The 23,878-nt window shown below is 35.7% G+C and overlaps 2 protein-coding genes across 8 annotated transcripts in view; both read right to left on the bottom strand.

Moving 5' to 3' along the window:
* The window catches only part of Zyx (lipoma-preferred partner zyxin), a 110,866-nt gene extending 109,403 nt beyond the window's left edge, over nucleotides 1-1,463 (bottom strand). For both annotated transcript variants that reach the window (XM_087349192.1, XM_087349193.1), the window contains exons 1-2: nucleotides 1,384-1,463; nucleotides 122-349 (exon numbers count right to left, since the gene is read on the bottom strand). The gene's annotated coding sequence lies outside the window, so the exon portion shown is untranslated. The remainder of the gene's footprint in view (nucleotides 1-121; nucleotides 350-1,383) is intronic.
* A 1,758-nt stretch (nucleotides 1,464-3,221) lies between these two features.
* Nucleotides 3,222-23,878, bottom strand: part of Cap-D2 (CAP-D2 condensin subunit) — a 63,377-nt gene continuing 42,720 nt past the window's right edge. For all 6 annotated transcript variants that reach the window (XM_087349183.1, XM_022071137.2, XM_022071140.2 and 3 more), the window contains 13 exons: nucleotides 23,386-23,506; nucleotides 22,527-22,635; nucleotides 21,604-21,908; nucleotides 19,596-19,723; nucleotides 18,534-18,788; nucleotides 17,768-17,907; nucleotides 16,177-16,309; nucleotides 15,641-15,905; nucleotides 14,651-14,771; nucleotides 12,139-12,264; nucleotides 9,920-10,036; nucleotides 8,583-8,645; nucleotides 3,222-4,940 (listed from right to left, as the gene is read on the bottom strand). In XM_087349183.1, the coding sequence (XP_087205309.1) occupies nucleotides 4,732-4,940; nucleotides 8,583-8,645; nucleotides 9,920-10,036; nucleotides 12,139-12,264; nucleotides 14,651-14,771; nucleotides 15,641-15,905; nucleotides 16,177-16,309; nucleotides 17,768-17,907; nucleotides 18,534-18,788; nucleotides 19,596-19,723; nucleotides 21,604-21,908; nucleotides 22,527-22,635; nucleotides 23,386-23,506 (2,092 nt within the window). In that variant the 3' untranslated portion in view covers nucleotides 3,222-4,731. The remainder of the gene's footprint in view (nucleotides 4,941-8,582; nucleotides 8,646-9,919; nucleotides 10,037-12,138; nucleotides 12,265-14,650; nucleotides 14,772-15,640; nucleotides 15,906-16,176; nucleotides 16,310-17,767; nucleotides 17,908-18,533; nucleotides 18,789-19,595; nucleotides 19,724-21,603; nucleotides 21,909-22,526; nucleotides 22,636-23,385; nucleotides 23,507-23,878) is intronic.

The raw sequence follows: 23,878 nt of genomic DNA, 5'->3' as shown, positions 1-23,878 counted from the left end.
AAAAGAGTAGCTAGTATTTATATTAAAGTTATATTAATATATTACATTATGTGAACTGTCACCCAGCAGGAATATCAACAACACAGAAACTCGATTTAAATAAAATGCTGTTCCGACTTACTTTGTGCTAATTTCTTCAGTGATGGTTTCGAGTAGACGAGATTGTTGACGTAGGGAGCTTACAGCGAACTGCAATGTTTGTTGACGGTTGACTCTCACTACTGGAATCAGAACGCGTTGACATTTCTTTCAGAACTAAATGCTAACTTCTTTCTCACGTTCTCTAGACGCATAGACAGGTTTCACACCGACGGCATCCAGCTTCACTTGTTTACAAATTTTTCTTTGCCTATCAAAGAAAAATGGGGTGATATGAATGCTTATTTATTGATTCCATATAAAAATCAAAATTAATTTGTGAAAGGAAATGTTTATTTGTGCATATTAAAAAGCACTGCAATCACTTTAATATTTCTAGTTTCCATTGTATAAAATATAAATTTGGGCAATAAGGCAACAAGATGAAAGACGAAAGTAGCTTGCAGAGATGAAAGGCGGGATGGAATGTTTTCAATAACAACTAAACTATGCAAGAAATAACGAAAAACCTGAAGTAGAGAATACGCCTCTAATTGATAATCGTGAAAATGTAGTGATGCTACTAAACTTTTCTGTCTTTAAAGCCACAATATGCTTCGTACAAAGCATTTTTTCTTTCGCATACTTTGAAATGGGAGAGACAAAGAATGCTTTTTCCAATACAGTTATACGAATATGTCAAGTTATTCATGTAAGGTGATCCTATGTTACAAATAATGATATTCAGACTGCGTGCAATAAAACATGCGAAACCAATGATTAAGACTTTACAATGTCATCAAACAACATTTCAGAAGAGCAAATTTATTCTTCAGGCTATATCTTTACGAAACTGTAATCACTGCGGTAATTATGAAAATAGCTGTCTCCTGGAATGTGTCGTCTTGTAGTCTGGTAGACGTTTATGAACGTTTCAGAGGCCCTTGCTGCCTCCAACATCAGGGCATGCCCTGATGATGGAGGCAGCCTACAGAGTATACGATCGTACAACCCAGAAGATAGTCATCTTTGTGGTCAGTTACTTTTACTCGTACGGCATTTTTGACGAAGTTACACTATATACAAGCATATTTTATTGCTAACAAACATATATGCCCGTATTTGGACATACTTTCACACGTCTTTAACAAATACAAATTGAGCAGCGATTTATATTAATTATTTAGGTTACGTTGTATGTGATCTACTAAACATTAATATAAATCTGAGGTTTGAAACAAGTCTGATAGTAAATTATATCATGCAGGCGAATGGTAAAGACGCTCAACCACGTTGTAACCTTACAGCATAGTTCCACCACAGCACCAAATTACAATCCACGTAACACATAACAAATACAAAACACGATACAAACATAAGCGATGCAGTACCATAAATATCATCCCACTTTGAGCTGTCACTGATTATCGAACACACAAGTCAAACTATTTTTCACAGATGAAAGTTTTCGGCTTGGCAGCAAAAAATCAACACTATTTTAGATGGCAGTGTGCTCACTGTAAGCAGTTTATCTACGAATCATACGTCATCGCGTATTCATGGATTTGTTCGGAAAAATCCCAAGAGATCGAGATTGCAAAGAGTGCAGACCCTGCTATTTTCACTATTCTCTTAGTTACCTTCATCGGAACCTTGTAACTTTTTCTCCCATTGGTCCTAACAGGGCTCAATGTACACCATTCCTGGCTACTACTGGCCAGTATTGTTTCTGTGGATCCATTCTTCACACTTCCTAAAAACAGTATTGCTTCCTAGACCCAGTCACTTCTGCTCTGAATACAGAGGAAGCATTTTCCTCTAAAACTACATGTCACATTCCAGGAGACGAAAATATGAACTCTCACTTCCATAAAAACTTAAAATATCATATATCAAACGGAAATATACATATCAAGATCACAGTAACAGAGAACCAAATGTCAAAAGCAGAATCATTAGCACTGCTATTCTGTGAATGGGAAATTGCAGGTTCAAATCTTGGCCCAGCAATCAGATATGCTAACAGGTTTTCAGAGATTTTATCAGTCAGCTTGCAAATAACTTTGAATTCCATGATTTTCACCATGTACTTACCTGCTAAGCACAGACATTTATATTAGTAACATCAGCACTCTGATAGACTGGTAATAAATTCTAAATGTTAAAAGTTCTACTACTACTTCTGTCAGTTATAAAATTTGTAAAAATATCAGTTATTATTACAAATACATTTTTCTAAAATACAAGCACAAATTTGGCTTGAACATGAACACACAACTGATCATTACATATCATATCACATGAAATCTGAAGATAGCTGTCTTTAGGTTATAGCACTATGTAGTCTGGTAGAAGTTTACTTACATTTCAGTGCATTGTGACCATAGCTTTCACATTAGTCATCCAAATTTGTAAATCCATTATCAATATTGCTGTAAGGGCTTCTCTCTGCATTGGGCAGACATAAATGGCTATTTCCCCTCATCACCCTCCTCTCCTTAACCTACATCAGCCATGCATCATAACTAATGTGCAGTCCATCTGGTTGTGCACTGTAGCGGCATACCACTATACCATTAATCGTAGGAGTTAGTCTAACGAGGAGCATAACAGTGCAGAGATTTCAACCCTTTAACCCCATACAACAAAGGTCAAATCTGTCAACAGCAACTTTGTTAATAAAAAATGAAGATACAGATCGAGCGACTAAAATCATAAAGAATATATTTGGAAAATGTTTACTTAATGTATAATATCCCCTTACTCTAAAATAGAATACTTAACAAGTTGCAATGATATACACAACCCGGCTTCTAGTACAAATAAAACATTATTCTAGTATATCCTTTAATGTCAGCAGTTGATTAAATCTACAGATTAAATAAAATGTTGCTTCTATTACAAAGGAAACAAGATTACTGAAGTATGGTATGTTTAGTTTAAAAATCTTTTTTATGGAAATACGTATTAATAAATTTTTGCAAGTACAAAATATACATATTTTCTAAAATATTAAAGAAAAAATAAATGGGGAGGGGAGGGTCAAGGAGACAAAGAACAAAATACATGTAGTAACTGCAAATGGGCTACAATGTATGAACATTACATCTGATACAGCATATATATTGAAAAAATATGAGCAATGACAATGAAGATGATTTATTACTTTAATCCCAGATTCAGATAGTACAATAACATCCCAAAACTGCCAGATATTTAAACTATTGGGGCAGGTGAGCATAAGCAATGATAGGAGTCATTTATTCTGATTTTATAAACGTAATGAAATTATCTTTGTCATAGTCAAACAGTGAGGTTCATTTTAAACTTTCCAATATAATTTGTCCAAGTATTTGTATCTCAGCAGTATGATTTTAAACCAAAATAAGATGCATACTGATTATTGCACAAGACTTCAGGGCATTTCATTTTCAAGTAGAAATGACACAGAAGTAACAGAGTTTCTTAAAATAAAGGTAGGACATTTCACCACTCATTTCCACCAGATATTTTTACAGATGTAGCTGGTATGACAGACAAACTTCTACTCATATTTCTACAACTCAGTGAAACACATCTTTCTCACCAATCCTTAACAAATGGCAAACACGTAAAGTGACATTATGCTGGTGAAACTGTAATATAATTTCATAAATATCATATTCATATCTCATAAATAAAGCTAATTATTCCCACAGTAACAGCAGGACATATAAAAAATATAAGTCAGTAGTATTTAGCTACCCCTTCCACAATTAATTTTTGCATGGTTTAAGCTAAGTCCAGGTAAATTATTTTTTATTTTCAAATTAAATTGTTACCGTCATGAAAATTAACAGACAAAAACATACAGTGTCCTCAAGTTGGTTTAGATGCTTCCTACCTATGAGTAATAGGTAAGCTAGGTCTGTACATGAAAGTTTCAGTGACCTAGATCCTTATACTATTTTAATCCACCTGTTTCTTGAAAAATAATTCTCTTCAGCCTATTAGTAAAAAGCAAAACTAAACTATCCACTGTGTGTCATACTAAAAAGCATTCCGATCCAATCAATGCATATTATTAATATGGCCCTTGTATGTCATTTCGTAAATGTAATCTTATTTAAAATATAATGTGTTAACAGTATTTCATCTCAGAATATTGCTGTAAATCTTCATAATACATAAAAAAAAACTCTGTATCTAATATGGTTCTCAAGCTGCAGATCATATTTAAAAAAAAGTGGACTAAACTTCATGTGCTTCTACGACATAGATAATAATAACATTACATAAAATAATGGACAAGACCTTTATGACTTTTTATGCCAAAATAAATGACAAGTATTATTCCACTGTTTCTATAAGCCTGAACAGGTGTAAGAGGGCAGATACTTCTGCCTGATGCTTGAAGGTATTCAGTGATACAATCATTATGGAATGTAGGCAAAGATATCAAGGATAAATGAGTTTCACAGTTTCTCACAAAAATTTAGAATTTCAAACTGACTTAAAAAATTACTGAATAAATTACCTTCACACATAATAAACAAAATGTTACATAATTTTACAAATACCTTATGTTATAATATATTCTACCTTTAGAGTTAGTCCTAAATTAATCCAAGAATGACTGCAAGAATTGAGAACCATTAATATGAATTACAAACATTACTTATTCTTTGTTTTATGCCCATTTGCACTTGATGTCTGTGGTGTACCCTTAGCTCTGGGTGTGAACTTTGGCCGAGGCATACTTCTAGGTTGAGGTGTGTTGGCAGTCAATGTTTTACTGTTGTCTAAACCTCTACAAAGTCTTTTACGATCTGGGGAAGCCAAGTGGTTCTCCATCACATCCTCATCTGAGCTCTCAGCATCATCTGCAGGCAGATAAAGTAACGCTCTGAATTCATTAAACAAAAGGGTGCTCCATAACAGAAAACAGCAATGGGATTGAAACCTGACTGTGAGTGACAGCTTGTCACACTTAGAGACGGAGCTATTACGATTCTTATGTTGCTACATTTTCCACTTGAACTTGACTATCCTCCACTGCAATACTAAAGACCTGATGATCAGCAGAGAATTCTTGCAATTTAACAAGCACAAACTGAATATTCTCTGCCTCCTCCTCAAGTAATTAAACATGCTATCAATGAAGTCTCTAGTCTGATAACAATAATGTTAAGTAGAAACTGCATACTACCTTCCTTAGATTCAGTACATTATTGACGCATGTGGAGTCGAGTACCTATATGGAGTTAATGAAAAATCTACCACTTCCACATATACCAGTACAATAGATATTTTTATTTTCACCACCTCTGGTTAAATATGCTTGGAACAAATAATATAAAAATAATAAGTCGCTTTTTACATATATCTTGAAGGAAAAGTTAAGAGAGGACCCTATGAAATATGTTCCTTATTACTGGACTGCATCACTAATCTTGTACCTGAAGCTGTCAAAGAAATATATATCTTTTCCAACAGCTGGCAAAACAGAAATCATACTGGTGTCAGATTCCTTGCAATGTTACCTATTAATAGGAGATTTCAAGTAAGTATTTCAATACTTTCCTGTCAGAGAAATGAATCAAATTTTCTTCATTTTCAGATATATTCAAAACTAAAAACTGCAAAATTATGCCTATTACCTTCATCCTTTCCATACGTTTGTGTGTAACTACTCAAGAATGGCTAAACAGATTCCTGTGAAATTTGGTCATGGAGAGTTTTACCAAAATTTGTTGGTATATTCCAAATTTGGTTAAAATCAGTCAACAATAATGGGCACTTTGAAGCACTTGCATGTGTTTAAGATAATGGCCTTGATGCTAATAACAAATTTGTTGGCCATCAGACCATCAATGGTCCCAGATCTAGGGTCACTGGTCCCCATGACCAAGGCCACTAGTCCTGGGACCAAGAATACTTATCTCTTGTCAAGGTGACTGGTACAAGTCCAATTACACTAGACAACAAATTTTAATGAGTTGTATATATCAGAAATGAAACTAATCAATTCTTATGTATTTTCGTCCGCTAAATTCGAAAATGACAATAAAAAAGTTCAGTTAGTTCGCATTTTGAAGATATTTTGTACTTTGTGAAATATCACCAATAAATTCATCCATATGATATGCAAATGTTTAAAAATTTTCACCTACCTTACAGACGTTGTCTTTTGGCCTTTCTTCTGCATTTTACCTCAGGGGCATATCTTACTAATGACCAGCAGTAATCAGCTATCATTGATGCACTCCATTTCCCCTGATAACGCCTTTCAAGAGTAGAAATATCTTGGTGAAATCGTTCGCCATATTCATCACTAACCGATCCCAGATTATCAGGGAAAAAGACCAAGTGAGAGTGGAGGAAATGCATTTTAAGAGACATATTGCACCCCATTTTACTGCTTTCAACAACTTGTCTACTAATTCCCTATAGTTTGGCACCCTGTTGTTTCCGAGAAAATTCCTAACAACTGACTTGAAGGATTCCCATGCAATTTTCTCCTCTCCCATCAAAATGTCAACAAAATGTTCATCAACAATCAGGTTTCTTATTTGGGGACCTACAAAAACTCCTTTGATTTTAGCTTAACTTAGTCGGGGAAATTTGTGAAAGAGGTACCTAAAGGCTTCTCCATTTCGGTCCATTCCTTTTACAAAATTTTTCATCAGACCCAATTTAATGTGCAATGCTGGCAATATATTTTGCTCTGATCTACCAGTGGTTCACGGACAATATTTTTAGTACCTGGTTCCAAGTTCTGTCGAAGGGGCCACTGTTTAGTTTCATAATGTATATTCCTTGCACGACTGTCCCACTCACACAGGAAGCAGCAATATTTTGTGTAACCCATCTGAAGGCCTAGTATGATAGCCACCACTTATATTTGCCATAATTCACCCTGTTAATTAATTGTTTAATGTTATCGTATGTCTCTTTCATATGAACCGCATGAGCTATAGGAATACATACAGAAGTAGCAGTCGTTTACATGGTTATGAGGTTCCCGCCACACCATGGGCACAGCGAAGGGCATAGATTGCATTTTTCCTTTTAGCTACTCACGTAGATTTGTAGAACACTTCAGACAGCAAATATGGGGTGCCCATGCCATGTCCATGTCACCCACTTTGCAACCAAAATAAAGGTGGTACGCTTTCTTAACGATGGGGGTCAAGTTTCGTTTTTGTGATTTAAAAGTCACTTTTCCACAAATATAACAAAAGTTGTTAGGATTATTGACACATCTATGCGACATTTTGTACTTTTTAGTGTTACAAATATCTCATTTAAGTATTCACAATGACGTTTTTGCTGTTTACTGCATAAGTATTCTAAGACGAAGTGAAACACAAAATCCACACCCCACAAAACACTTATTTGCCAAACAGAACCACAAGGACAACTGAACCAATTTATTAAACATCCTTTAGGGATGTTGACTAGACCTGCAGGAAGCAATAAAACCTTCACCACCCTTGTACAGGCTGTTTCTGAAGTAAGTAGTCCATTACAATTCTGAAAATTACGAAAATTGAGCGAAACAGCTTGGTATGAAGAATACCTTCAAAATGTGAACCAATCACGCAAAATGAATGTCGCTTTCGTGTTTAGCAGTTCAAAATTAGTAAAAATTGGTTTGTTTCATCTCTGATATATTTTGGCTGTTGAATAGTGTTATTTATAACACAGCAAACACATCAGAAACGTTACACTATGTACACATTGCCAACTTCACCAAAGTCCTCTCAGGTGATTAGCTGAGCCAAAGATGAATTAAAAACCAACATTTCAGATACCTACTCACATCATCATCAGGGGTGATGTGGGCACAAGACAATAAATTCACTTGTATTGCCTCTGCCCTACTGGATGGTGGAATCATAGTATAGTGGTTACTTATCCGCACCTTATACTGGTTCTCTGTTCCTTAACTATGGGAATATTCTTCTGTCCATCAGCTAGTCTTTGTCTTTGTGTTGATAAGCTGTAAAATCATGGTCAGTTTCCATGCACAGCACATTCATATACTGCACATAGGGGGAACAGTAAAAACATTTAAAAAAAACTTGATTTCCAGTTGACTCTGACAGAAAAGATGTTACTTACCAAAGAATACCAGAACCACCAGCTAAGAGATGGCTATCAGCATATCTGAAGCCAATTGAACTTGCAAGACACTTATTTCCAGATGATGTTGCGGGAATGTTAAAAAATAGATTTTAGGCTCTATTCCCAACCATAACCTAATAATCATGTCTGATTACTATTAGCAATGGCTAAGCCACAGGACTGATAACTAGCTGGATCTTCCTGTGGTGAAACTGAGGAAAGCAAATTTAACCAAATAACATAATACATTTATGGACAAACCCTGATTATTCAAGCTGTTACATTACTTCTATTTTGATCTTCCAATTGCTGTCACTTGATTAGCCATCTTCTAACCCATTCTTTACAAAAGAATGCTTAAACAATATTTTACTTATCACTAGTCATTATATCACCTCCTAACTTCTTATCCATATCAGTGAATTTCTTCATTGGTGTCTTGGGCCTCACAAAAACATCTGAAAAATCACAGAGAACATTAAAAACACACCAATCATGTGCAAAGCAAATAAGTATAATAAAAGCATAGAAATTTAAGACTGCAATGAGAGATGAGACTATACTATTACACAAGCAATAAAAATATTGCTATTGGTGAGGTGTGAATCATTATGCCTTGCGGGTTTCAACACCATTTATACTAATAGACATATAGATGTCAACATACAAATTTCACAGTCATACCATACTTCCATTTTTTTTTTTGGCACGTGGCATTAAAAGCACTCAAGTTCAAGGCCTACAGTCAATGGGTTAAAATGTAAATGCAAACATTCAAACTCCAATAGCTCAGAAATCAAGGGATATTTCATTACTATAATAACCTCCGCCAAGGACTGAACCCATACAGTAAGAAATTCATGAGGCATAAAATCACAGGTCAACACAATCTAAACACAGCAACAAAGTGAATGTATAGTTACTGTATATTCCTCAAATATAAGACAGTGCTTTTGCAGTTTTAATGTTGAGTCAACATTTTCCTCGGTCAATATTTAATTCTGTTAAGAAATAAAATACGTAATTTATCTACTCACTCCCACATATTACAAACTGAACAAAAGGATAATCTGCCCAGGCTACAGATAACAGTGCTACACAACACTATTGTAGTACTTTCAAAGCAAACATTCAACTTTGTGAAGTACTTTGCTTTGTGATAAAAGAACCTCTCACTCTTCACATATAAATTATGGGGGGGGGGGGAAACTGTCTCATATTCAGGTACACATAATAATTATAAAATATAAATGGTAAATTGGTATATTATGAAACAAAAAAGTTAGAAGGAAATCTGTTCAAATATTTACAAGACAATAATAACAAATTCATGGTTTATGATTTGGAACTATGTCTTTCAAAAATAAAAATACAAAATCACTGGCAGCACACATGGATTTTGGAAAAATTCAGCAAAAATATAAAGGAATGACAAAATCCCAAGCCACAAATCAAGAGAGAAAAGATAAACAGCTTGTGTTTTGGATGACATACAACATTTAAAACCGCATAAACATGTTGAAAGAATGGCATACAAAAGTGTACAGTGCTCAAGTGGATGTAACAGAAGTGGAGGAAGAGAAGAAAACTGAGGCTTACATGGGTATCCATAATGCAATGGCAGATAAATTACTGAAGGACACACAAGAAAGATGACTGGAAATGAAATGATTTAATGACATTAATAAACTTACATATATAAATCATATTCATATTACAAAAGTATTCAGACCTTCGTCAGAGTCATCAGAGTCCAAGACAGGATGTGGAGGTTGTGACAGCTTCTCCACTAATCTAAGTCTCGCACTTCTGCGAACTTCATGTCCTTGGCTCTTGCTGCTGTGATTCTCTGAAATATGAGCATATTAGAGCATACTGTCCATGCATTTTTGTATTTATTTGTCTGGCTGTAAAAGAGTGAATTATAAACATACAGTGAAAAAACACAGATTACAGGCAAAAACAGACAGAACACATGCAAGAATGGATAACACCAGAATGTCCAAAAGTGCATTAAAAATACAGATATAGGAGATGATGAACTCCATCATCAAAAGGAAAAATTACTGAATTTACTGAAGGTTCACAAACCAAATTTTGTCACACACACACAATTAGTTATATGAGCCAGCATAGCTCAGTCAGTATAGTGACTGGCTACAAACTGGACAACCGGGTTCGATCCCAATGGTAGCAGAGAATTTTTCCTCTAGCCTCTGCATCCAGACCGGCTCTAGGGCCCATCCAGCCTCCTAACAAATGGGTACTGGGGTCCTTTCCCGGGGGTAAAGCGCGGCCAGGGCGTGACGCTGACCACTCACCCCCATTAGTGCTGAGGTCAAGAATGAGTAGGAGCTATACCACCTCTCCCCCCAAGCACCTACATGGCACATAGGTGGACAGCTTTGCTTTCCTTGCTTTTACACAAGCAGTTATAAGCCAAGCTTATATCTCTGTCACCATTCCCTTCACATGTTCATTTTATATTAGAGATTGCAGCTACACAAGTTTGTTGTGGGATGTGGCAAGTTTAAGGGTGGAATACACATTGAACCTTTCTCCTAGCATTAAGCAGTGATACTTCTGTATTTATAAAGGTTACATCTGTATCTTTGGCATATCAAAAAACATTCACAAAGTTAGAAAAGAATGAAGTAACATAAGACACATTTTGTCTATTTTGATATATGAATCAGAAATGTGGATATAAGATAAGAGACATATGTAATTATCAGTACCAAAGATGATGTACCTATTAAATTTCAAGATATGAATGAACAATAAGGGATAAAACCTAGACATTAGACAAAATAGTAACCAACTTAATGGAGAACAGTATTTCCTGAGAACATAAGTCACTCAGCTACTCAAGAAATTACCACAGTTAATGGAATCTAAAGGCTCATTATCAAGTTCACAAGAGGCAATCAATGGGGCCCACTCTCAGCTGAATGAATCCAACCCACATTCTCCTGCCATACATCAGTATGACCCATTTTAATATTATCCTCTCATCCATTTCCAGGTTTTCCATCTATATCTCCCCTTCATGTTTTATAACCAAACTCTGTATACATTTCTCATGCTACATGCCATGTCCACCTAATCTTCCATCATTTAATCACACCAGTAATATTCAGCTATGAAAAAAAATGTTAAGCTCTTCAACATGCAATATTTTCCAGCCTCCTATTACTTACTTCCCTCTAGATCAAAAAATTCTCAGCGCCCTATTCTCATACAGCCTCAATCTGCATTCCTCCATTAATGCGAAAAACCAAGTTTCATGACCATACAAAACAGCAGGTACTAAAATTATAGTTCTATGTACTATATTTATCCATACACCATACACACTTTCTTTTAAGATTTGCACAAAATAGGTAGAACAAAGTGCTATGCATGGGAATATATTGTACAAGATGTAGCAGTACGCTTTGCAACATTGTGTAGGCTGTATTTGCAGTTAGGTGAAGTGAAAAGTGTGACCATAAAAACTTGGGGTTCAGGAGGGGTAATAACTCATTACTATACCAAACTAGAAACTAGCATGTTATGAAAAGTTACACAGTGGGCCTTTGACTTGGACAGACTCTGAAATGACATAAGCAATGAGAAATGGATATGAGCTTTCAAAGACAGAATGTCACAAATCTCTTTAGATAAGAATAACTTGAAGGTAAATAAAACTAAAGAAAGGCTGGTAAAGTTAATGATACACAAATAAGAACAGGATTTCTCTGACAGCATAATAACTGAGGATGTTGAATAAATGACTAATGAGAAGACAAACAAGAGAAGATATAACTTGTGAACAGCTATTCTACACTTTCCCATTTGTTTCTTTAATCTATAGAAACTAATCTTGTTTTAAGGATGATCTAGATGATTCCAAAAAAGATATAAATATTGTTTGATGCACATTTAGATCTAGATATTCAGAATACTTACCTTTATCAGAATTTTCATGATCTGAACTGTCCGAGTCTTCTGAATCTGAAACGCATCGCTGCCGCTGCCGATTACACTGGACAGTGGAACGAGACATCTGTTTGCGTGTAGAGCTAATTCTATTACCTGAAATAATATTACAGACTGAGTTCTGAGATTCTCACAGCAGAGATGTCAGTTATGCTCTTCTGTATTGAATGAGGTCTTGTATCTGGTACCAATGTTACAGAGGAATGTACTGCCACCATCCTCAAGATTAAGTTACTTCACTTCACTCTAAATATGTAGGAAATACATTTCACATAAACAGTGTTAATCACTTAAAAGACCACATGGCCTCACAACCCAGAAATATACAAATAACAAATATAATAATCTTTAATACACTTGTTCCCGCATCTGAGGATGAGTGTTTGCTGGTGCTTTCTCCAGCCTACCAAATCCACCTTGGTCAGAGAGGAACAAACAAAGTCACTTTCAGAATGCAGCCTGAGCATGTAACTTTATCTTCTATTACTAGATGGTGAAGTTACCTTTCACAATTCCTTTAACAGCCAAGCTAATCAATTGTCATTTAATTCTTTACCCTCCAACACTGTCAAACATTAGCAATTCATGCTGCTGAGAGATAATCAGCATCACAGTAAGTAGGGTGAACACGTTAATAAACACCATATTACTTATTTAAATAATTTGGTTATTAAGAAGCCACCTCTCAATAAATTGTTTAAATCAACAACATTTAACATAGGTAATAAAATATACAGGCAAGAATAATAATCTAGGAGACAGAGATCCCAAACTCTGTTTAGTGCAACCTTGGGATTCCACAAGGTTTCAAGGGCTCATGATACAAATGTCTCTAATGTTGAATTTCATTATGACTACCAAATTTACTTGAACTAATTAAAATAAACGTCACCCTTGGTGGACTAGTGGTTAGCATGCTCGCCAATGGACCCAAGGTTCGCGGGTTCAATCCCAGCTGAGGTTGATGGATATTAAAGAGTGATAAAAATCTGTAGCACAACTTCCTTCGAAGGGGAAGTAAAGCCGGCGGTCCCATGTCGTAGATTTACGGCATGTAAAAGAACCTTACGAGCATGATATGAGACGTTTCGTTAGCAAAATTCAACAGCCATTTCTCACCCAAGTCTCCTGATTAACTGCTAGATGGCCCTGGCAGTCAAATCAGGATTGAGTAGAAATTGTGCAGTCATGGGCTGGTCACTCATTACTCATAAATGCACACTTCAAGACCAAGAGAAGTCCGAAAAAGGAGGCGGCAAAAACCCACAACTGGATTGTGGAGCCAAGAAACAGCGACAATTAAAATAGACAATAAGGAATACTTGATATCTACTTACATTCTAAAATCTTAAAAGCAAGTACAGGTAGCCCTCGATTTACGCCGGGGTTGCGTTCCTGGACGAACCAGCGTAAATTGAAACTCTTTTATAATGTAAATCAATGGGAAGTCAATGACATGCGTTCCCAGCACCCAAACATTGACGAGCAATATAATGGTATTACATTTAAAGCTCTGAAATAATGTAAATAAAATAAAGGACATTTAAAAAATATATTTTATACACTTACAATCGGCAATTCGTTGGTCCCCGCAATTGACTGCGATTCTTTCATGTGACAGATGTGTACAGTCATCTCTGATGTTATGCGATAGTTGCATTCATGTAAGACACAGACCTGTAGAAAATCGTGTAGTAGAAATAACCCCGGGACCTCCGCAGAGATTAAATTAGTCCTTTGAAAGTTTAAAGGGCCAGGAATGAATTTGCATAAGAGCAAACTCGCATATGCAAAAGTTTGCATTTTACAAACAGATTTTACCGATTCATCGATCTCATTGGAGCAAATTCGCGTTAACAAAACATACATAATTGCAGAGATGACTGTATTTATAATTTTTATTCAAAATCAGCGATGTAAGAATTATGATTTAGTATAAGAATCAGTACGAGATACATTGTAAAACATTATAAATAATAGTAAAATATATTTTTTTCAGTTTCTGATTTGCTGGTTTCAAAATCAGCGTTATTCTGAATCGGTGCAAATTGAGGGCTACCTGTACATCATAGAACCCTGTTACTCCCACGCTTCAAACAATTCTAATACACTCTTGTAATACTCTAACACTAAATAACACTGAACTATGTCAACTGCAAGACTGGTAACTGCTTTACTTCACTATGGTCACCCCAGTCCAAGTAACAGGCTAACTGTAGGATTCTAAAGATTTAATCTGCCCATTACTCTGTGGCCAATAAAGAATGGGCTCCATTATATCAACAAATATTTATCAGACCATTTGCTACTCATCACATAAGTCCCTGGCGATGGAGACGAAGGCAGTCTCCAAATGTTGTAGTTTCATACCTATCTTGTTCTGGCAAATCCTCTGGATTTCACTGAAAATAACTTTCTTTATTCCAATCTTACAGTCCTTCATTTAACTATATTCAGGGATAAAACAGAATGTTTATTTCACCTGCTGGTGTATTGGCTGTTCTCCTTCGACCAGTTGCAGCAGCCTTCTGTGACACCAAGACATCATCTGCACCTTTACTATAGCACTCCTTAATTTTGACTTCCAGTTCATCAGCTGCTGCCTACAACAATAGTTTAAATAATGATACAACACAATATATATTAATATTTTACATTTAATAACTCATTACAATTAAAAATATACAATATGCTAATGCTTTCCAGTAATTTTTCATTTTCCTAGCCTGTATATTATAACTTTTAAACAAATTACACAGCTGACACCACAAACATAGAGCTGCTTGTACTCTATTGAATTATATTGTTCTTGAAAAATCTGAGTTCTCATATCTGCCAGAGGTACTCATAATTTTGCACCCTTCATTTTTCTGATTTTGACTGCAAATACAGAGATAATACATAAACAGAGAAACAAATTTTTCTGGCCCTATATTTTGTTACATGTGTAATGAGAAATGTTTGAAATACAGTTGTAGATCTTAATAATATAAATATTTCCTCTTACATACCAACAACCTCTATGATGACCCATTTATTTTACAAGTCTGATCTGGATTTCATGTCAAGTACGGCTTCCAGTGGATTGATTACAAACAAAACAAATGTTGTATAACATATTTCAGTGTAAAGCCACAATACCAGATGTAATTATAATGTCAAGCAGTTTTTGAAATGAGCACATGGATGAATTCTGTGCAATGATTGGTACACAATTTCAAGGCTCTACAATGAAGGGTATAGTGAAAGTCCCACTTCAGACATTCAATGTTGGAAATCCTGATATAATAGATGGAAGAGAATTAAAGGTACAAAATTTGTTTTATATTTCTGTGGCATGATATCAACACATGGTTTCATAAAGTAAGTAAAATAATTAAAAATTTATTGCGAAACAAACATACTTGCATAATTAATAACGTATTAAAGTAACTGCTTACAAAATAATAGACTAATTTAAAATAATACAAACCTTCAGATCTGGTTTACTTGTTTTGTTGATACCAGCCAGTATGACACAAAATGTGTCATACACTTTTTGTGAATGCAACTTGTCAGCGTAGCAAGGCAGATTTTCGCTGAGCCGTCTCAAACTGCGTTCTGAATATTGTAATAGTGAAAGACAGAATGCCAAATCACTCCACTGCCTCTCACTCTGTGACGTTCGAAAACGCAGACAGAGCTTTTCAACAAGGGACTCCATTTGTCGATCCTTCTGTATCAAACCCATGATGAACCTAAATACGGAAAAATATGCGAAATGGTAAGAAAATGCTCAAATTACACATAGTACTAATACAGCCATATCAAATAAAGATGTCAAATGAAAGCCCACTGAAGAAATAATGAAATGGTGGGTACCAATTAGTGAATATATACAAAATAGTGGACACACATAAAGGAGAAGTAAGCATGGGAAGACAGACAAGCATAAGGTATTATCATAAGATGATACACCCTGGAAGAAATATTATGGACAATGTTCACAAAAAACTTTTTAATACTTACTTCATTATAGTTTTAAACTTTCCCTCCTCAAGTTTTAAATCTGGAGTTGACAGTCTTGAGATAATGTCTGGCATCACATTATAAAGAGTATTACCCTTGTGAGAAAGTTCCACAAAAAATCTGCATGCCATTTCTGAAATAAAAATAATTATAAATATCTGCTTGTGACAAACATCCCCAAGCTTAACTCACCTTACTGGCTCCTGCAGGCATGGCAGGGTAAAAAAATTCATTTATGAAATGGGACAAACCACAAGGAAGTGACTTTCCTTCACTCAGCTTTACTCGTTTCTTTCTGTGTTAAAATACAATGTCTCCAAAAAAAGCACTAAGTAGTGATTTCATTATAGATTGCAGAATGGTAAACACATCAAAGTAGTTAGCCCTTTCCAGTCAATATCTTCTTTTTATGAATTTCAGTAATCTGCTCCAAATTAATTTTGCAAAAATTCATTACACAGCAACTCAAAAAATTATTCATCTAACCACTCAATCATTGCTTTCTACATCATTTATTTCTCTAATTATATCCTCATCTTTTAATTTTTATCCATCATATGTTGGACCATAACACAGATTTACAAGCAAAACATCAGACTGCTAAATGGCAACAGAAACACAAAAGGTCATTGCTTGGATACTGACATACAGTTGCTTCCTTCTGAGGTGATTTCCATAATGTAACTGCAATAATTTGTACAAACAAATGTGAGTTCTTCAACACCAAACTTAAAATAATTCATAAGGTCATTGACAGATAATAAGATTCCTTACATAAGAGCAAAAAATCATAGAGAAATTGCAAGTAGAGTGGAACTTGACACTAGCCCTTACAAATTAAAACATGCTGTCAAGCCCACTTCAATACTCAAATGGAAAGGATTAACATAATCATCTCACCATGGAGGAACCTAAAAATTCTACATGTACTCAAAGTCTATGCCAGCACTAAGTACACCCCAAAGTTGTCATTTCAAATATTTTTTAGAGTGTGGTAACAGCAGTGACTTCTTGTCCAATCACTTCTGTTTTAACTTTCATCGCTCTGGGAAATTTATAATTCTCCACTGGGAAGGTCATTTAACCAGAAAAGTATAACATTTAACATAAACCAATATAAGTAGAGATTAAATTATTATAATTTTTAAATGTTCACATATGTTCAGAATACTACACATTGCATAAATAACCACATACATTAAAAATTAATGTCTGTAAATAAAACTTTGAAACATCTTCAGATACTTCCCTGATGAAGTTGTGCAACACACAGCTCACTAGTCGTACATGATTCTGCTGATATAGTACAGTTATCTAGCTAAAATGCAGGTTGTGCAAAACACTGGCAAATCAGCCTCCTCAACAGACATTACCCAAGAACATAAATAAGAGTCTACCTTATCTTTACATTTTCTCATTATTCAAATGACATGTTTGTAGCATTCAAATCAAAACGTACTCTTGGCAGGACTTCACATGAAGGCCAGGGACAGAGTTAAAATGTTAAATAAGGAACAAAGTTTCCACACTGTTTCAAGACAGCATCCACTGTCATGTTCATATTGTCTGATGTTATGTAACAGACTTTTACCTGCCAACTTCTCCTCTGTGTCAACAATGCAGAGTGCCATTTCTGAAATCTGACCCTTGACTTTAACCATATCATTCATAATGAGGTTTGTGAGTACCAACATAGTACCCTGACGGACTTCAGATGCTGGGTCTCGCAATCTGCAACAAGACATTTATATGATAATAGCAAAAACAGCTTCTAAATAAATATTAACACATTTATAGCATTTACATATTATTTAATCTCAGAAGATGTCAACATGTTTCTTTGACACAGTACAGCGGTATCCTGCTCACAGAGCACTGTCACATTTTCACAGCTCCACGGTCACAACACAGATCATGTGATATGTAAGCAAATAACAGATATTGGATCTTGCTGAACAAAAATGAATTCATCTTCCTCTTTCCAAATTCAGATTTATACCTTCAAGACAGTACACTATATAAAGGTATAACAGACATAACCATTGGCATCTGCTGATAGGTGCAAGAAATCAGCCCATTCAGTTGGCATCAGTCACTTTCATGGGTGCAAAATGGCATAAAATCAATATCACAATAATTAGAACAGCATTTGTTATTTTGGATAGATTTGAGTCTTTATTTTGAAATCCAGCTCAATTATAAATAGGAATTTTAAGTAGACAATATTAGGTAATTCCTACTCCACAACTCAGAATGAGTGCTAAGGCCAGAGAGATGGGCTAGCTAAAAACATACCAAGCATACATCATGCCTGACCAAATACTACACAAGGCAAACGCAATGTACAATTTTCTCACCTGCTATATATATGTGATGTCCAAGGTTCAGTGATGTTGGGAAATCTGTAGGACAGATCTCCAAGCGCCACAATGAGATTGCATCTTATAACAGGTTCCGCTGACTTTTCCAATACAGTCACTAAAAGTTGGAGATGATCCTCACAGAAACTTGACGATACCATCATCATTTTTGTCAGTGAAAGTGATGCTGCAGTCTGAAGCTTTGTATCCTTATACTTGTTTGGATTAGAACATATTGTCACTACCAAAGGACTACAGACAAATCAAAATAAATTCCCATGCTTTATTAGAGAACAATGTAATTCATATTTCAAGCATACATCTTTGGGAAAAATTGAGTCTTCACCCTTTCAACATGCTAAATTCAAACTTTTGCTACATACAATATGCACAATGTATTAATGACTGTAATATCTATTCTATGGCTTTCTGTAATTTTTAAATTACAGCCATCAACCCTTCAAAACAGAGATGATGTTGGAATGAGAAGTCTGTGGATAATACTGTATGAATATGACATCACATGCACGGGATGACAGAGATGGTTAAGTTAGAAAACAGGTAAGAGGAAGTGGAAATTACATCTTTAGAGTACTAAGAACCAAACAAGAAAGGAAAAACTTTGAAAGCTTGGTGTTAGACAAGATGTGAAACTAGAAACAATGCAAGAAAAGCTGATGAAATTAAAGACAACAGAATTTAATTTAACAACAAAAATTAAATGTTATATAAATGGCCATTAGGAAGATAAAAGGATGAAGACCAAGTGAGGAAAGACAATACAGAAATAGAAGCTGAAATATATATAGAAGGAGAGAGTGAATGAAGAAGACTGTCATAGGATGATCTAATTTGATAAAAAATCAATGGATGATTATTAAATTATTTCCAGAACTGGATCCCTCAAAAACCCCTAAGAAATCTTAAACGTAATATTACTATAGTAAGAAAAAGAAAAATTCATACAAAATATTTAGAGATATTTGGGGGGAGAAGGAGGCCATTTGGAACACCAGTGTATGTACAAGAGTGTAAGACTGATACTGTGCAGAAACATACCTAAGAGCAGCAAGAAGATTTTCACTTGACACAATATCATTCTCACAAATGTTACGTATGTATTCAGCCTCCTGGTCATCAGCAACAGCTCCCACAACTCCCATCTCGTCATCTCCATCTGATGGCTCCTAGATCATTGTGGGACATGATATTAACATTCTATATTAACGGCATGACAATAAAAACATTCCATGTTATACAAGCCGCGTCCCAAAAGTAAGTTTCCCACTCGTCCCACAGCTAGCAAACCTTATATTGAGCGAAGCGACTGTGCGTACGTGATAGAGCAATGACGTAGCATGGCGCATGCACTAACGGTACTTCCTGCGTTCTCACAGTAGCATCGTTGCAGCTGTTGAAGATGGAGGTTCTTATTCCAGCTCCCGCCGACTGTGAAGTGCGGTCAGTGATAAAGTTTTTGAATGCACAGAGCATAGCGCCGATCGAAATTCATCGTCAGCTGTGCCGGGTCTATGGGCCTAACGTTATGAGCAAGCAGATGGTGCGTCGCTGGTGCAGACAATTTTCAGCGACGGGCCATTCAGAACAAGCGGCGCAGGATGCTTAGTGCCAGTATTGTCTTCCTGCACGATAACGCTAGGCCGCACACTGCTCGACGGACAGCAAGTCTCCTGCAAGAGTTCAGCTGGGAGGTGTTTAATCATCCACCCTACAGCCCGGACCTCGCTCCCAGTGATTTCCATCTTTTCCTACACCTCAAGAAATTCCTGTCCGGTCAGCGTCAGCGTTTTGAGAATGACAGGGAGGCAGAGATGGTTGTCACACAGTGGTTCCAATCCCAGGCGGCAGACTTCTACGACACAGGTATTAAAAGTTGGTCCCACGGTATGACAAATGTCTCAATTCCGGTGGCGAATATGTTGAAAAAAGCTGGACACTTGCTGTATCTGTTGCAATAAATATTTCCATGAAATTGTGTTTTGTTTCTGTAAACGGCCTCAGGGAAACTTACTTTTGGGACGCGCCTCGTATTATTGGAAAACTTCAGAAATAACTTGTGTGAAACAGAATCCATGTTTAAATATTCAAATACAACTACGTGCACTGAAATATGGTTTCAGTGAAATCCCTATTTAATGTTCCTCTTGGAGACAATAAATTTCAACAATACCATGGTAAGAATTTTTTTTTAAAAAACTCAATCATGACAATTGGCACACCCACACTACAAACTGTACCAAGAACCTCCAAATGCAATGCAGAAATACTAACTACTCTACCACTACGCCTGATGACTGTATCAGATACAGAGCACTTTTTTTTCGTGTCCAGTACACACCATTCAGCATGGTGTGCATTGGTGATTAGCAGGATTTATGACCCATCAGTACATTGGTTCGATCGGGACCGCGACATTTAACGCTCCTGCTGTGACCCCCTTTTTGCGAGATGATGATGAAAGTGGAGTAATTGTTGGGATGCCAAGGAGAAACCCCAGAGGAAAACTCCATGATGCCTAGACCACGGCCTTGCCCAACACAAGTTGTAAATCTGAGCACTGCCGGGAATCGAACCCGGGACCTTAGTATTACAAGCCCAGCATTCTAACCGCTAGACCACCGTGGGGGTTATACAGAGCACTGATCCAATGCATATATAATTTCAATACAGAAGGGCCCGCTTTTCGGCGATCCGCTAATACGGCGCTTTCCAATTGCGTGCATATGCCCCACGCGCTCAACAGCTGAGTCAGAGAAGTGTGTCCGGCGCCATTTTCTTGTCGCTGATTCAGTCTGTTTACAGCTACTACTGATATTCATTTTATTTTCTTATCGTTTTTTTAGGCCTAGCACTATTATGCACTTACTATATGATATTGTAAACATCTTATTAGGCTTTGATATGCATTTGCAATTGAAAAAAAGCAAAGATCCGCTTTTCTGCAATTTTCGCTTTTCAGCGGGGGTCTGATCCCTAACCTGCCGTATATGCGGTGCCCTACTGTATAATCAACCTAATCATTCTTGGCATTGAATGGATTAATTACCTGCCTGTTCCTAGGAGTTTCAGATGCACTCATAGAAACATATGATGAATTTTGTAACGAATTCTTGTCCCCTTTCTGCTGTTTCTTTTTCTTCTTGCTTTTGGTATTCTGAGCATCATCTCTTTCTTCACGTCGTGCATTACGACGTTTAAGCTCACAGAACACATCCACGTCCAGATATAACATTTGGCGAAGTGCTATGTGACCAATCAAAAATACTAAGCGTGATATAACTTCATACGGACACTCAGCAGAATCCTGTGTGTTAAGCTGGGAAGGACTATCGTCATGTTTCTCCAACAAGCCTGAAATTCAATAACAACACATTCCATATAAAAGTACAAAGAGAACTGTAATGTGTATGAAAAACTGTAGACCAGTTTATAGCAAACACTTATTTCTGAAACACATTATTTGCAACCTTGCATCCCTCACTGATGTTATGGCCACCTGAACGAATAAATCTTCAAAATGTTTGTACTTCAATGCAGTATTTTAAGCAACTTCAAAATTACTGTGTTCATAAATCTTCAGAATCTGACACTGTTTAGCAACAGTGTGTCTGCATTCCAAATGTCCTGTCAATTATATTTCTAAAACTATGGTTTTTGTAAACATTTTACAAAAATGTCTCCTGCACAAAATAATAAGAAAATTCACAGTCAAACAAGTAATTTACAGAACTGTAAAGTTTATAGAAAACAAAAGCAGTGATAAGTTGATAGAAATTGAAAACAATGATAAAAATGAGAATGTGTTAATGTCATGAAATACAGACTAATGGCTGTCTTCTGGGTTGTAGTGCCATGTAGTCAGGTAAATTTATATCACACTACATGGCGCTACAACCCAGAAGACAGTCACTTTCACTTGTACCAAGATTTTACTGTGAAATGATGCATTAATCTCAATGTAAAACACACCATCAAATACTTGGTTATTTCCTGGATTTTCAGGTGGCTTTCCTTGCTTCACCTGATCAAGAAGTTCTTTTATTAATTCCCCACAGATGACATCAGGTTGCTCTGCCAACTGAAACCAATATTGTAATAAATATTAATTATATAATATAATAAACTGGCTACAACTTTAGGCAGCATCAGAAATTAATAAAGGGCTATATAAACTTAAATGTAACAACACATATATTCAATCTTCAAATTAATACATTTAGTGCATTCTGAATAAATTTTAAAAAGGATGATTACAAAGCTGAAGGATTAACAGTAATCTGTCTACAGTGCAACATTATTATGCAATGTATCATTCAATCCCATGAATCCATTACAAGTGTAAGTGAAAGAACTAATACCCCATGCCCTTCTGTTCTTCTTCCTCCCAAGTCATTTCCACTTCACACTGGTCATCTGACAACACATGCCATAAAGTAGCCAAATTTTCAAGACTATTACGTAAATGACTTTTCAGTAAAAGCAATTCTATGTTAGCAAGAAAATATACCAACAGCAAAATGTGTTTTAAATAAAATCAGTATAAAAAAGTTTCAAACAAGAATGATCAGGTGAATTGGACATACAGTACGCATGAAGAAAACAAGAATGTATGTAAACATTTTGGTTTGAAAACCTCAAGGAAAGAGCCTATTTGGGACACATAAGATTTGTTGGGAATTATGGAGAAAAGGGTGTAAAAATATCAACTGGAATCTTCGGGTTCCACAAAAGCAGGAATTTTCTAGACCAGATGAATTCAATTAAAGAAAACCCAATACACTGGACTATATTTTCAACTACTAAGCAGAATTAGAATTACAGGCATTACCTGATATGTAACATCAACAGCTTCAGCTGACATTGGTATGTAGTAATTATCATCCACATTCCAGAATCCAGATGTTAAAATTTTAAAAATACTAGTGAAGATTTCATGATCTTTTGGAAACCTGAAAATTAAAATAAACTCTATTATTACCCACAACAGATGAATCTTACTGCATAACTCACACCATCAAGCAATACATGCACCCTCATCTTTATTAATAAAATCCTCTCAAATGGTTAAAACTTGTGAGTTTTAACCATTCAACGTGGTTAATAGCCCAAAAGGATTTCATTAACCTTAATCACCATGAAAGTTTTAGATCATACATCCTCATCTCTGCTGAGAAATTAATAAAATAAACTAGTGTATATACCCAACCACACATTTATATTAGCAGAATGTACATTCTCCCATGATTTACATAATTCTTTTTCAGCCTCATTAAATTTCCTACTATTTAAATTATTTTTGTTCCCAAAACATATATATTACT

The sequence above is a fragment of the Zootermopsis nevadensis genome, unplaced genomic scaffold, assembly GCF_977971745.1.
Source record: "Zootermopsis nevadensis isolate Lab colony 2312 unplaced genomic scaffold, Znev_1.0 Znev_ptg000015l, whole genome shotgun sequence".
Lineage (NCBI taxonomy): Eukaryota > Metazoa > Arthropoda > Insecta > Blattodea > Termopsidae > Zootermopsis > Zootermopsis nevadensis.
The sequence above is the reverse complement of the archived record's forward strand: the minus strand, read 5'-3'. Positions and strand labels throughout refer to the sequence as shown.